Source organism: Lepus europaeus, chromosome 11, assembly GCF_033115175.1.
Source record: "Lepus europaeus isolate LE1 chromosome 11, mLepTim1.pri, whole genome shotgun sequence".
Taxonomy (NCBI): domain Eukaryota; kingdom Metazoa; phylum Chordata; class Mammalia; order Lagomorpha; family Leporidae; genus Lepus; species Lepus europaeus.
The window spans coordinates 88367589-88383627 of record NC_084837.1 but is presented as its reverse complement, the minus strand read 5'-3'; the positions used below and the strand labels follow the sequence as shown (position 1 = coordinate 88383627).

The window sequence follows — 16039 nt, the reverse complement described above, 5'->3', positions numbered from 1 at the left end:
GTGCAACTCAGGACTGGCTTTTAAACTATAGTTGAATTAAATTCATTTAAATACAAGCAGCCGTGGGTAGCCAGAGGCTACAGTTCTGGAAAACACAGCGTTTCACACTGTCCAGGGAGGGCAGCGTGGACAAAGCTCGCGTAAGGAGAGGACAGACCTGGATTCTAAACTTCGCTCCCCCGCTTGCTAGCTGCACAATCTCAGGACAACAGGATACGGAGCTTTCTTGCACAATTTTGGTGCAAATTTGAGATAATGGATGTAAAGAGACAGAAAGATCTTCAGCAACCAGGAGCTCTTTTTTCTCTTATGATGTCCCTTAGGAATCAGTTCCACTTCCCTGAATTAGCGTCCATTTTTATTCTGTTTCAGGTTAAAAGCTGGGCTCCTAAGGAGGCAGCCACAGATGCGGCTTTGTCTGTCAAGAAAGCAGCTTGCTCAGGAATTGTTCCAGGTCGTCCGTCCTGGGCAAGCTTCCAGCAACACAAGTGCTCTGTGCCTCCGGAACCGCTGATTTCCGCTCACCCGTGTCCCTTCCACCTCACCCGTCATTCAGGAATTCACAAACCTTCCCCGTGACTGCAGATCAAGCTGAGTTTGTTCCGTGCAACCAGAACACCTGTTGGTGGTTTCTGGTACTTTCCACACTAACTCTCCCCTTGACTGCCCCCAATAAACCCTTTACAGCTTTTTTTTTTTTTAATTGGAAATACTTTGTGTGGTTGTTTTTTTTTTTTTTTTTAATAATTGCCCAATGATTTAGAACCCTCAGAAACAAAATTGCAGCAAGCTATGCTGCGTACTAACCCAGCACTGATTGGCTCAGTGACCAAAATAAAGCAAGGCAGAGGGGACCAGGCTTTGGAAGGACTGTTCCAGTAAAATGATAAAAGTTGGAATCTCAACTCAGGCCACACATTAACGAGCCTCTCCCAAGGATTCCACCGGCCTTTCCCTTAGTGAATGGAACCTACCCCGGCTCCAATGGCCAGGACTTATCAGTGGACACAGAGTGTGCCGAAGATAAGAAGGATACGTTTTCTACTGAACAATTGCTGGTGGCTCCCATCATTCCACAGACTCCAGGAGGCAGGAGGGAGCATATCATTTCAGTCTGGATTTCAGTAAGCCTCAACACAAAAGGCCCCAGTGGGCGTGGAATTCCTGGTGCCTCCCCCAACAGGGTCATTCTGGACTCCTCACTGTGATGAGGGCCTGATCTAACTTGTTAAAACTGATCTGGGTATGTAAGTTGTAATTCAAAAGAAGGGAAAAAACGGAAACAGAATTAGCCTGGATCCCAACAAACCATGCAGGGACAACAATGAGGGGCTAGTGAGTCCTATCCTCTCCCTACAGTCCTGAGAGTCCAAGATTTAACCCGAATCTGGAGCCAGTATAGATGACTGACTCAACTCAACTGTTCCACTTTGCTTGAAAAGTAAATACACTTAAGGGCGTCCGAGATTCTGAACCCTTTTTGGTAACACTTAAACCCAAAATAGGTCAATTCCAGAAAGACGTTCATTTCAAGGGGACTTTTGTCTGTGGTTATTCTGAAAACCGCTGCTTTTAAAACTAACATTACCCAGCTTAAAAATAGGAGCTCCTCCTAAGGATCGGGGACGAAAATACCCTTCCTCCCGCTTCCTTCTCCTCTCTCCCTGGGCTACCTTGGAGAGTGGTGACACGCAGGGAGAACTCTTCCAGGGCTTTGGATAACTATTTGGACACTTTTTTATTTGTTTATTTTTTTTTAGGGTACTGAATAAAACTACCAAAATGCCATACTGGATATTCCTGGGAATTTTTCAAATGATAAGTTTCTCGAGTGAAAACACATCGCACACACACATAAAAAAATAAGCTGGGATAAAGGCTCAGCCACCTCCTTCCACTCCAGCAGTGGGAGCTCCAGCAAGTGCCTTCCCCCACTGGGCCTGGTTTTCTCATCTCCCCGGTGAACAGCAGGCAGAGAGGACCGGAAGGCCCCATCCAGCTCTGACCAGCTCTGCTTCTGTGAGGCTGGGCAGCTGCTCCCTATTTTCATGGCCCCTTGGAAGGAACACAAAAGCCCAGAAGGACCCTGGGAAACTTCCTGGGATATAACAGTGGTCCCCTGAGACACAAGAATGTCCACTGAGGGCAACGGGGATGAGAGGGATGAGACAACCGACAAACAGAATGTGCTAGAAGGAAAAAGAGGTTTTGCAGATGACACTTTTGAATGTAGAAGTGCATACATATGGCCAAAAAGCTACCAAATATAAATGGGTTTAACAATTCATATAAATCAAACCATGATCAAGATGGAAAATAAAATCTAAAAACGTCCACTCACAACAGCACCAAAATGGGAAGTGTCTGAAATACTAACTCAGGACCCAAAAGAATTATTTCAGGAGAAACCACATCAGGAGAAAAAGAGGAAGACATTAAATCAGATATCCTTTCTAAATGATATGACTATCAAAACTACATAGAGGGGTTAAAAAAAAAAGTTAGAAATAGAGATCAAATACCATAAAGATCAAGGTAAATCTAAAAATACAGCAGGTGGATAAGTAAACCATATTTAATAAACTTCAGTTAGGATCTCAGAGAACTTGTTGTGGCAAAAAAATTAGCTCATATCTATACCCCACACCAAATACACTACTTCCAGATGGGACAAAGACAACCACACAAGGAAGAGGAAAGACTAGAAGAATTCGGTGCTAGTTGTGTAAATGTCTAAACACTCATGGAAAGTGGTCTATCCCATACAACACCCATGATTTAGGAGGTGAAAAAAGTAACTTACTACAAAATAAAGCACAGTTGGACAATGCAAGAGTCACAATAAAATTTCAAAACACAAACCACATAAAAACTCTAAGGATCGACAAACACAGCCCCAAGGGAAGAAAAGTTGTGACCACTCGGCATGTTCCGCCTGCTGCCACAGAACCGTCTCACCCACCTCTCCAGCTTCATCTCTGGCCACCTGCACCCATGCACCAGGCGTGCTGCTGGCTGGCTCTTCACACATCCCAAGCTTTCCCACTTATGCGAAGCCTCTCATCCTGTGTGCTCTTCCTGCCACGCCTCCCATTCCCGTGGAAATCCTAGCCATCCCTCAAAACCCAGTTCAAGTGTCATCTCCTCCGGAGAGGCGCTCTAATCTCGCCACGGGGCGGGCGCCCTCCCTCCTCTGAATGGGCTCAGACAGTGCCTGCATTGTACCCCTTCTTGTGGGGCAGTCTGCCTACTTTGCAGTCACTGTCTCCTCCTCCTGTGCCCTCACAACCTCCCCCTCTCTGCCTATGCTGGCTTTTAAGATCCTCAGTGACGCAGAGAATCCGACTCATCCTTGAGTCACTACTGCGGCTCCAGAACCGTGACTTACGTTCAGTAGGTGCTCAGCAAGTACTAGTTCACACCGAATTATTGAAACATAGAGAAGAACCCCAATTCAAAAACACAGCTGAAAAAGGAAAGGAGCCCCTGAATGTCTATTAAATATTCAAAACACTAATATAAAGCAAGGCTTGAGGAAACAGTTGAAATACACAGGTAAATGTGACAGGGTCTAACGCCCCTGGTTAGGTGAATGAATCCAGCTAAAAGCAGAATGAACTGGCTCAATAACATTTACAGGAGTATCATTAAATAATAAAAACCTGGAAGCCATCTAAATAATCAGCAAAGTATCATTTGCTTAGCCAAATCCTATCCAACTCCACTCGACAGCCAATAAAAATGACAAGTGTGAGGATTACACCGCCCCTGTGTAGGTCAACTGATCTCAACTATTTAAAAATGTATACTAGGGAGCACACAAACAGAACCTGGAGAACTTTAGGTTCTTTCTTTAAAAGGTGTTTATACATTCAGGATTTTTAGGTGTCCTTAATCAGGCAATTATTCAAAAAAAAAAAAAGAGAATAGAGGTCACTTAACTCTTGTCCACTTTTTTTTAAAAAAATTTATTTATTTATTTATTTATTCATTTGAAAGTCAGAGTTAAGATCTTCCAGCCGTGGGTTCACTCCCCAAATCGCCGCAATGGCCAGGGCTGGGCCGGGCTGGGCCAGGCTGAAGCCAGGAGCCCAAGTACTTGGGCCAGCCATCTTCCACTGCTTTCCCAGGCTACTAGCAGGGTACTGGATTGGAAGTGGAGCAGCAGGGACTGGACTCCCATATAAGATGCCAGCACCTCAGGTGCAGGCAGAGGCTTAACCCAGCACGCCACAGCGCCTGGGGAGCACACCCCTTCCCGCCCCCTACCTTGTCCACTTTTTCCTCAGCCCTGGTGTGACCTTTTCTTAACCTGACCCCTTTTCTGATATCAAAGAGGCAGGATCAGCATTTTTAGAAGTTGGCCCTACACCAGGAGTCACAGGACACCTGCTGTTTTAAAACAAAATACCATTCATCCCAAGAGGAGTTGACTTGGCAAACAGGTGAGCCTCACCAGCTCCCCTGGGCTTCGGGGAAGAAAAACTGGGACACAGGACATGAAGTCAAAATACAACGAAGAGGCAGGGAGAGACCAGGACAGCTTTTCAAACTTGGCTGTTTCTGGAAGAACCAGAAACAAAACCGGGGCCCTAGACATGCTCCTCGGGCTTGCCTCAGGTGGCTGCAGTGGCAACCACCGCCACCTCCGAGGAGGGCGCCACCCACCAACCATGACCGCCAGGTCCAAACAGGTAAGACATTCCCTAACAACCCAGTTAAGGAAAAAGAGGAACCCACAGTGTATTTAGTGACTAACAAACTATAAGGTTCATGTATAAGGTACTAAAATGTGATTCATGAAAAAGTGAGATTGCATGTAGTGGGATACAACTTTGGAATATTTTCAGAGGAAAAAAAAAAATAGAACAAAGCAGTGAAACCCATAACTAACCAACAAAGTAACTGAGAACATTCTGCCCCATCTGCTTTATCCACTGTGTGTGGTGTGGATTGTTTTTCCTGAACCGTTTCAACACAAGCTTCATGCATGAATACAAGTTCTCCTACAGAATCTCCTACACAGAGCTGAAAAACATGGTATTTCTTTTTCTTGAGAAACTGTTAGGATGGTCACTGCTTCTGTTTGGATACTCCCACCCTGCACCAGCACGGGGACAGTGGGACCAGGGACTGAGAGACAAAGCAAAGGTCATCAGAGGCCCTTGGCCTTTGCAGGACAGCGTGGCCTTGAGATTTGCGTTCACCAGTGAAATGGGAGCAAAGGTGTTATCTCTGCACAATTTTAGGAGTCTGGGCCCTCTCACAGAACCACATTTCAGAGACAGAACCATTATTAATCTAAACATTTAATATTCATACTTGTTTAATTTCCAACTGTCCCAAGAAGGCATTTTACAACTTCCCCTCCCCCCCCCCCAAGTTTTATCTATATCTATTTGAAAGGCAGAGGGAGAGGGAGAGAGAGATTTTCCACCCACTGGTTCACTCCCCAAATGGCCATAACAGCTGGACCAGCCATGTGGGTGGCAGGGGCCCAACCACTTGGGCCATCACCTGCTGCCTCAAATGCATGTTAGCCAGAAGCAGAGGCAGACTCCAATATGGGATACAGGTGTCTCAAACAGCAGCGGAACCCACTGCACTCCAACGCCCCTGCCGACTTTCATTTTTTGATCCAGTGCGCGACTGAGACTCATGGTACATCTGACGGGCATGTCTCCTCAGCCCTGCCTTCTAGAACACTGCTCTCCACGACTCTGGCTTTTTATCAGACAATGTTCCACATCCTGAATCTGTCTGATTATTTCCTCCTGGTGTCATTAAATTGTCCATGCATTTGCTGTAAACAGGAAGTAAGGCTTCAAAGGCTTGATTAGATGCAAGTTTGGGCTAGATTTTGAAGGGCAGACAGCATATTAAGTGTCCAAATCAACAGGATTTATCAATATTAAGGACAAAAGAGGGGCTGGTATCGTGGCACAGTGGATCAAGCTGCCACCTGTGATGCCAGCATCCAAATGAGCACTGGTTTGAGTCTCAGCTGCTCCACTTCCAACCCAGCTCCCCGCTAATGCACCTAGTACGCAGCGGAAGATGGCCCAAGTTGGGCCCCTACCACCCACCTTGGAGATCTAGACGGAGTTCCAGGCCTGGCCTCCAGCCTGGCCCAGCCCTGGCCATCGCAGCCATCTGGTGAGTGAATGAACAGAGTGACTCTCCTTCTCTTTAATTCTGCCTTTCAAATAAATAGATCTCTTTAAAAAAAAAAAAATTAAGCTTTTAGAGAAGTCAAAAGCTGGCATCAGCGTCGACACTTGGCCTGGACAGCACGCCAGAGACTGCAATGGGCGTTTTTAGGCAATATTTCGGATGAGGCTCACTCGGCCACTTCCCTTACAGCTGTGCCATTTTGCCAACCTTACCTTCCTTATGAGGACAACTAGGCTCAAAAGAAGAGATGTGACTAAGTGATGTCACACCAAGCACAGCATGGGGTCATTCAGAAAGGGCCAGGACGTGGGAGATGAGCATCAGGCTGGGGCTTCAAGGACCGTAGTACTCATTCCCTCCAGGAACTATGCTAGACACCGGGGAGTCTGTGCAAGAGACAGGCATGGTCTCTGCCCTCCCAGACGCTAGAGCAGGGTGGCAAACAGAAAACAAAAAGACCACCCCACAGAGCGAACGAGGACATTCCAGACACAGGAAATCACAGGAGCAGACGGGCAGGAAGCAGCATGGGGGTGGGGCGGGATGGTGAGGAGGAAGTTAAGGGGTCACTCAGTGTGGACTAGAGCAGGTAAAACAGGAAAGAAAAAATCAAGGTAGACAGGCAAGGTCAGGCAAGCAACTAGTCTACTATTGCGTCCTCTCCCCTTCTTTCAAAGGTGCAGACTGGGGTGGAAACGGAATTCTGAAAATGTCCATGTCCAGACCAGAGCTCCACACATCTCCTTGCCACGCGCCAAGTCATCTTTTCGAATCTCTTTGCCAATTCTGTGCCCGTGGCAACAACAGCACCAAGCTTCTTGGGGAGGACGTGGGCCTCAGCAGGCCCAGCTTTGCAGCCGCACCCGCTCTGAAGACAGCACCACTACGGCTGACTGCATCAAGGGCCCAAGGGATACAAACTACAAAAGCAGTGCTAAGCAGTGTACTTCACAAGCCCCTGGGTACCACAGTGCTCATCGCAGCCAGGAGAGACCCCCAAGAAGCACACCCACCTGTCTCAAGCTTTCTGTCCCCTTCCTCAAGGACCTTCCCACTCCAAGATCCGTGCGTCCCTCACAAAGGAGGCCCAACTGCTGATGCAAGCAACTCTGCTCCGAATGCAGTATTTCAGTCTGAGTGCTGCAGGGTCACATAAAACACAAAACTGTGACACCACCAAAGCAAGGCAATGAATCCTCCTAAGTTTACTCAGTGCCATGGCCTTCAAAGCACTTTTATATACGTTATCTCACAGAATCTGCACAGTACTCCTTGGAGAGAGGAATTAATTGTTCATTTCATCAACAGGTATCTATTGAGTACCTACTATGTGCCAGATCCCATTCTACACACTGAGCACCGAACAAAGCAAAGCCCCAAGCAGTGTGAAGTTTATTTTTCGGGAGAGAGTGGGGACAACAGATAAGTATTTATACGCTACGCAACACCAGTTAATTGTCAGTGCTACCAATACAGTGGCAGAGAAGGACAGCAGTGCCCCAGGGCACAGCGCGACCAAGGACGGCCTCCACACAGGACACAGCCCTGCACAGGGCTGAAGGAAGTGAGGAAGCCACTCCAGAGGCTTGGGGGAAGTGACTCTGGGCAGAGGGAACAGCTTAGCGAAAGTTCCAGGGTGGGCCTGCGTACAGACCTACTGTGCAACAGCAGGCAGTGTGGCTGCAGCGAGAGGGTGAGGGGCACAGAGCAGTCTCACAGGGCGGGGCCTTGTAAGCCGACCAGGTAAACCTGTAAACCAGCCCCATGTCACAAATAAGGAAACCAAGAGCCAGAAAGCGCAAAGCACTGCCCTAAGGTGCAATAGCCCTGCGTCTCTACTGGGATTTCCTCTCAGGGCTCAGCCTTCCCTTCATGGAGACCGAAAGCCTCGTTCTGAGTAGAGAAGAAGAACAAGCCTCACCCTGGAAGGAGAGGCAAGGTCCCCTAAGACCCGGCAGTCTCACTTCTGAGTCCACTCCACAGGAAACGCGCACAAGGATGGCCACGGTGGCTCTGCTGGAGGCAGCAAGGGGCTGGGAACAGAGATGACGGACAGCAAGTGAAACGTGGAGCTGCACACGATGGCTGCTCCGCACCCAGAGAAAGAACAAACCGGACGCACACACAGCAGTGAGAGAGAGCTCAAAAACACAGGATTTGGTTAAAAAAGGAAGGAAGGGACGAAAGGAGAGAGGGAGGGGAAGGAAGGGGAGGAGGGGGGGGAGGAGAGGGAGAAGAACTGGTAAAATTGCTGGGACGGTTACTGCTCCTGTTCAAATCCACCTGGACCTCCTGCTTCCCATAAGGGCCCGTGGCCATGTGACTTGCTTTCACCAGATGAAATGGGAGCAAAGGTGACACGGGTCACCTCTATGCAAAAACTTGAGTCTGGATGTGACTCACAGTCTCCCTCTGCACAGAAGCAAGCATCTGACCCGGCGCCTCCTGCCTGTCTCTGAAGGACTCCAACCTCCAAGACATCCTGTAGGGCTGGAAGCAGGGAACCCCTGAAATCTGGTGGCTGGTCACTACCTCAACTCAACCTAGCGGACAACTATCTCAACGTAACCTAGTTGACAGCGCTTAGTACCCTAAGCTCAGAAACACATGAAGCAAGGATATCTCCCTGCCAGGGGCTCACACACCCAAGGGCTGTACTACAAAGCCACATATTAAAGACCCTAGAGCAGGTGAGTGGGTGCCTGTGGAAGAAGGGTAATACAGCAAAGGGGAAAATACAAAAACGATGAAAAGCCCCAGAAAGTTTCATTAAACACACTGTACAATTAGAAATGTCATCCAACCACTGATTAATTCAACAAATATCTGTGTGTCTATTACATGCCAGGTACTATTCTAGGTGCTTTTATAAAACAGTGAGCCAGGGGCCAGCACTGTGGCGTAGCGTGTGAAGCTACCGCCTACAGGGCCAGCATCCCATATGGGCACCAGTTCAAGTCCTGGCTGCTCCACTTCTGATCCAGTTCCTTGCTATGGCCTGGGAAAGCAGTAAAAGGTGGCCTTAGTGTTTAGGCCCCTGCCACCCACATGGGAGACCCATATTGAAGCTCGTGGCTCTTGGCTTCAGATCAGCCCAGCTCTGGCCGTTGTGGCCATTTGGGGAGTGAACCAGCAGATGGAAGACCTCTCCCTGCCTCTGCCTCTCTGTAACTCTGCCTTTCAAATAAATAAATAAATCTTTAAAAAAAAAAAAAAAAAGGAAACCAAAAGAAAGGTAGTCATAGGCTTAAAGTGTACGAAGTACAAGAGATAACAACAGTACCAGCACAGAAGGTAAAGCCACCACCTGCAGCGCCAGCAGCTCATATGGGGCAGGTTTGAGTCCCGGCTGCTCCATTTCCCATCCAGCTCCCTGCTAATGTGCCTGTGAAAGCAGCAGAAGGTGGCCCAAGTGCCTGCGTCCCTGAATCCACATGGGAGACCAGGAAGCTCCTGGCTCCTGCTTCGGGTCAGCCCAGCTCTGGCAGCTGCAGCCATCTGGGGAATGAATCAGCAGATGGAAGACCTCTCTCTCTCCTTCTAACTACCTTTCAAATAAATAATCTTAAAAAAGAAGAGAGAGAGAGAATCAGGTGAGGGAGAGACAGGGCTCTACCTTGGGTGAGGGGTCAGTGAGCACTTCTGAGGAATGACTAAGCAAAGGAGCCAAGGCTGCTGCTTCCCTAACCAGGGGAAAGGAGGGATGACTCATCCCAGACATGTGCAAGGACCTGAAGGGAGTAAGGACCACCCAAGGAGGAAGTGAAAGAGGACCAGTGTGGAGGAAGAGAGGAGGAGAGGAAATGAGGTTAATGAAGGGGGCAGAGGTGTCATGGCAGGCAGAGCACTCGGGGTCTCAGAGCTCAATCTAAGGAGCTGGGATTTTAGTTTAACTACAAACCTTTTTAAAACAGGTTTATTTTATTTATTTGAAAGGCAAAGTTACAAAGAGATGGATACACACACACACAATCTTCCATTCACTGGCTCACTCCCCAAATGGCCACAACGTTCAGGGCTGGGCCAGGTCAAAACCAGAATCCAGAAACTCTATCCAGGTCTCCTGTTTCCTGCTGTTTTCCCAGGTGCATTAGCAGGGAGCTGGACTGGAAGTGCAGCAGCCAGGACTGGAAGTGGCACTCATATGGGATGCTGGCATTGCAAGCGGTGGCTTAACCCACTGGGCCACAACGCTGGTGTCAAAAACTTTCCTTTTTTTATTTCTTGGAAATATAAAGACACACAGAGACCCATTTGCTGGTTCACCCCACAAACCCAGGAACCCAGAACTCCATCTGGGTGTCCCACAGGGGTGACAGGGACCCAGCTCCTTGAGCCGTCACTGCTGCCTCCCAGGGTGCCCATGAGCAGGAGGCTGGAGTGTGGAATGGAGCTGGACTTAAACCCAAGCACACTGACATGGGATGCAGGTATCCCAAGCTCCTGGCCACTGTGCCAAACACCTGCCCAGAAAAACATTTTAAAAAGAGACATGGTCTTGCTTCAATTTATTTCATTGTAACACATAGGCCCCTAGCTTATGTGTTTTGGCAACGTTTGTAAAAAGTACGTTTGTATTCTTTTTCTTTAAAAGAGCACTTTCAGAACTGCATGCATTTCAGGTCCCACATTGCCCAGCTCCATGTCTGAATGGGGAACTTACAAGGGTACATCAAAAGATTCAAGGAAAATGAAACTAAAAGATCAAACTTTCCTGCAAAACAAGTCTTCTGAAATCCACGCATGAGCATATTAGAGATAACCCCAGGCACCAGAGAAAAGCATCCTTGCTGATTCAGAAGGAGGAGCTCTTCATTTTTTTCTCCTGTAGTCCACACTGTCTGATGTGCAAAATGATGTCCTGGTCTCATCACAGAAATCATGAGAGCAGAGTTTCCTCCTGCTTGCTCCCCAAGTCAGGGCCTAGGAGCGCTCTGAGGGGTGAGATGCAAAGCTGTGCAGAGCCTCCCCTCATCAGGCTAGTGATGTGGGGGAACAGTCCCAGCTGGTCTCAAGCAGCCTCCTAAGGTCACACAGCCAATAGTCATGGAGGTGCACGCAGACGGCATGGAGACGGAGGAGCTGGGGAGGGCTGTTTGTCCAGAAGCGACAGTGCCTTAACACACACCGCCAAGGCCAGCGCCGTGGCATACCAGGGCAAGCGGCCACCTCTGACGCTAGCATCCCATCTGGGCGCCGGCTGAAGTCCCGGCTGCTCCACTTCTGATCTACTTCCTGCTAATGCACCTGGGAAAGCAGCGGAAGACAGCTGGGCCCTTGGACCCCTTCACCCACATGGGAGACCTGGAGGAAGCTCCTGGCATCTGCCTGGGCCCGCACTGGCCGTTTCAGCCATTTAGGGAGTAAACCCTTCTCTCTCTCCCTCTCTCTCTGTAACTCTTTCAAATAAATAAATACATCCAAATTACAGAAAGATACAAATATCCAACACCACAACAAAAATTACCTCCAGCTTCTTCAGCCTTCCTACATCCACCAAAGGAAGCGCCACCAGCAGCCAGCGTTTCTGCACGGTTACCGTGCACTAGCTCAGCTGGTCTGCACTACTGCCCTAAGTAGGGTAAGCTCATTTTTTGCAGATAAAAAACTAAATCTAGGCTGGTGCTGTGGAGTAGCAGGTTAAGCCGCCATCTGCAGTGCCGGCATCCCATAAGGGCGCTGGTTCGAGACCCAGCTGCTCCACTTCCCATCCAGCTCTCTGCTGTGGCCTGGGAAAACAGTGGAAGATGGCCTGAGTCCTTGGGCTCCTGCACCCACATCAGAGATCCGGAAGATGCTCCTGGCTTCAGATCAGCGCAGCTCTGGCCGTTGTGGCCAATTGGGGAGTGAACCAGCAGATGAAAGATCCGTTTAACTCTTTCAAATAAATAAATCTTAAAAATAAATAAATAAATAAATCTAACCCCTACAAAGACTGAAACACTTATCCCAAAGGCTGGGTTTGTGGTGCAGCAGGTTAAGCTGCTTGGGATTCCCACATCCCATACGGGGAGTGCTTGGGATCAAGTTTTGTTTTGTTTTGTTTGACAGGCAGAGTGGACAGTGAGAGACAGAGAGAAAGGTCTCCCTTTTGCCGTTGGTTCACCCTCCAATGGCCGCCGTGGCCAAGGCACTGCGGCTGGCGCACCGCGCTGATCTGAAGGCAGGAGCCAGGTGCTTATCCTGGTCTCCCACAGGGTGCAGGGCCCAAGCACTTGGGCCATCCTCTACTGCACTCCTGGCCACAGCAGAGAGCTGGCCTGGAAGAGGGGCAATCGGGACAGAATCCGGTGCCCCGACCAGGACTAGAACATGGTGTGTCGGCGCCGCAAGGCAGAGGATTAGCCTATTAAGCCGCAGCACCGGCCGGGATCAAGTCTTGTCTCTGCTTCTGATCCAGCTTCCTGCTGGGGCACCCAGGAGGCAGGTTTTGACTCAAGTACTGAGACCCTGTCACCCACATGGGAGATCTTGATGGAGCTCCTGGCTCCTGGCTTTGGCCTGGCCCAGCTCTGGCTGTTGCAGGCATTTGAGGAATGAACCAGTGGATGGAAGATCTCTGTGTCACTCTGCCTTGCAAATAAATTATGAAAAAAAAAAAACCTGTCACAGGTCGCAAAACCACAAGTGACAGAGCCAGGCTTCTAACCTTGCCTGACTGTGCGGCCCAACTTCTTAACCACTGTTCAGCACCTCCCAGTCCCACCCCAAATTTCTTCTGCCACTATCTCCGGGCTAGTTCTTCTTATCCTCATCTCGCTCTGTTCTTTAAATGCAATTCCTTACCTTCTGCAAGAATACCACTGGGGAATTGCAATTACCCCACAGCAGAACAACAGGTATTTCCAAATCAAGTAGGAAAATGATAATCAGGCCAGGACACACACAGGGGCCAGACCTTGTCCTGAGCAGTACTGAGGAATCCCTTGTCCCCCCACCCCGGGCTGGGGGAGGATCGGGGGGATTCCAGGCTCCCTTACTAAACACTAAAACTCATCCAAGCCTCTGTGATGCAATCTACAAGGACCTGTACAAGACAACACCACGCCAGACAGACCTGTTCCAGGGAGACCTTCCCAGGAACATCTGTTGGGGGCGGGTCTGAGCCTGGCTGGGCTCACACCACAGGGTGGGGCCTAGTGACCCATACAGGGGTCAGCACCGAGGCCCCAGGCCCCCTCCCCCCCAGACTGGGAAAACCTAAGGGAACAAGCAGAAATGACCCAAGGGCAGAAGGTCCTTCACCAGCCAGTGTCTAAGGTCAAAGATTAAGAACCTAGCCTGCCCTGTTCATTTCTGCTCCAAGCAAAGGGGCGGCGGCGGGGTGGGGGCACAACCCCCCACGAAAGGCCTGGTGGTGACTTCATGAAATCGGTGCTCAGTGTTTGCTGGGCAGATCCGGAGCAGCACCGCGGGTCTGAAGCTCAGGGGGCAAAGCCAGGGCAGGTAACCTGGGTGACGGGACGGTTTGTTGAATGAATGAGGACGAGGACGGCTGCCTTCCTGGAGCAAGACGGTTCCCAGGAAGCAGGCCAGGGACCGGGCGCCCCCGAAGTCGGCCAGGGAAAGCCCGGGGGAAGTCCGCGTGGACACACGCCCGCGCGCGCCGCGCAGCCGCCGGCCCCACAGGTGTCAGGCACGCAGCTCAGCACGCGGCTCCACGCCCCGCCGGCCGGACCCCCAGCACCACGGCGGGCCACCGCCGGGGTGGGGGAGGGCGCGGCCCCGCGCCCGGTCCTCGGGAAGAGCGGCGCGGCCGGGGCCGCCAGCCGGACTGAGTCAGGCGCCCAGTCAGCGCTTAGTCACCGGGCCTCGCGGCCCGCCCGCCCGCCCCGCACTCACTCCGCCGAGCTGGTGCCGTTCACCGCCGAGCCGTCGGGCGCGGGGTTCAGCTGGATGGGCGTCGGCTTCTTCTTGGGCATTTCGGAGTCGGGGAGGGCGGCCCCTCTCGCTTCCTTCCCTCGGCGCTGCCCTGCGTCCGCTGCGCGGGGCCGGGGCCGTGCACCCGGGGCTGCTCCGCTCGCGGGCCGCTCGCAGTCGAGGGGCCGGCAGCGCCGTCGGCGGACCCCCGCCCCACCCGGCCGGGACTCGGCTCGGCTCGCAGGGAGCCCGGGGGCTGCCCCGCCGGCGCGGGCGGAGTGGGCCGAGGGAGAGGCTCTGCAGCCCGCGAGTCCCTCCCTCTCCCCTTCCGCCAGCCAGCCCTCGAGGCGCCGACAACCCCGCCGCGAGCGCACCCGAGCCCCGCGCCGGCCCCAGCCCGCGAAAGTGCAGCCGCCGCCGCCGCGCTCCCAGCAGCTCCGCGCAGCCGCCCGGGGAGGGACTGGAGGGCGGGGGAGGGGCGGAGAAGGGGGAAGCCTGGCCCCCAACCGGGCTGCGGCGCTGGCCACACACCCGCTCGGCTCCGCCCCCGTCGCCTCGCCGACAGCCAATGGGAGCACGGCCCGGAGGCAGATGACGCGGAAATGCGTCACGCGGTGCGCTGTCCTGGGGGCGGGGCTCTGCGCGGGCTCCATGGCGCCCTCTGCTGCCGTGAGGCTCCACGGGGAAGGCGATGTGAGTCTGCCGCGAGCGGCGAGGTGTTCGAAGGCGCCCGGTGCCGTGGGACCTTCCTCGCCTGAGGAGACTGGCGCCCCGCCGGGCCTCCACGTTGATGGAGAGGAAATAATAAAATAAATAGAGAAAAGGACCCCTTCGTGTGTGCAGGAGAGAAGCAGCATGCGAGAACAGGAAACTTTCCAGACTCTTTGCCCCTAACAAACTGGCGTATGTATTTATGCGTCGTTTTTTTGTAGTAATACGGGGAGCTGGGTACTCAGTGCTTGTGAAACTGTAGATCGGCGCAGCAGTTTTGGAGAGCGGATTGATCATTTTTTAAAGAGCCTTAAAAACCCTCTTGCATCCGATAATTCCAGTTCTATAAAACTTACTGAAAAAATGAGACATGAATAATGAACTTAGTGGCCACAATCCTTATTCAGAAATTTACAGTCTTCCTCCTCCCCTTCTCCTTGCTAAAATATGCAATCCCAGAGACATCAGGTGTGCAGAAGGAAGTCGGACCATGTGCACCTGGTGACCTGGCAGGTGAGGAAGCTGAGAACCCGGAGGCGGTGGGAACGGCTGGCAGGCCAGGGCGGCAGCCCTCCACGGTCCTCTAGCCCAAGGAGGCGAGGAACGGAAGCTTCCATGAGAGGCCAGTTGCACAGAGGGTGACTGACCCAACAACTAAGTGTATGTGGCATGATGGAGCAGGTGTCCGGATGGGAGAACGAAGTTATAGACCCGGGAAGGGAGCAGCCCTTGTGCTGTTACACTGGAACTGGAGGTATTCGTGTGGACTCGGGGTTTTCCTTTTTCTAATAACTTTGGTGCATATTTGAAATTTTGGATGTAATGTATGGGGTGGACATAGATAGTAAAACGCTTACTGAAGTGAAACAAATTAACCTGTCATCTAACCTAGTTGTGTGTGTGTGATAAGCAGCTAAGCTCCACTTCTTTAACAGAAATCGCAGGTATAGTTCTAGCCAATAGAATGCTTGTGTTGTACAGTAGACATCAAGACTTTCGATTTTACCTAGCTTGTATCCTAGCTTGTATCCTCCGTCCAATCCTATAGTTTTCAATATATGGGAACAGATAGGGGGCCAGAATTGCAGCACAGTAGGTTAAACCGCCACCTGAGACACTGGCATCGCTTATGAGCACTGGTTCAAGTCCTAGCTACCCCACCTCCCTGCTAATGTGCTTGGGAAGCAGGAGAACATGGCCCAAGTCTCTGAGCCTCTGCACCCACAGGAGAGACCTCGACGGAGTCTCAGGTTCCTGGCTTCCTCTACCCAGTCCTGGCCGTTGTGGCCATTTG

At 51.3% G+C, this 16039-nt stretch overlaps 1 protein-coding gene across 2 annotated transcripts in view; it reads right to left on the bottom strand.

The window, feature by feature from the left end:
- The window catches only part of MAP2K1 (mitogen-activated protein kinase kinase 1), a 70057-nt gene extending 55853 nt beyond the window's left edge, over positions 1–14204 (bottom strand). Inside the window, exon 1 of one of the 2 annotated variants that reach the window (XM_062206180.1) lies at positions 14017–14204. In XM_062206180.1, the coding sequence (XP_062062164.1) occupies positions 14017–14096 (80 nt within the window). In that variant the 5' untranslated portion in view covers positions 14097–14204. The remainder of the gene's footprint in view (positions 1–14016) is intronic. The other variant, XM_062206181.1, reaches the window with a different exon arrangement.
- Positions 14205–16039: the final 1835 nt, after the last annotated feature.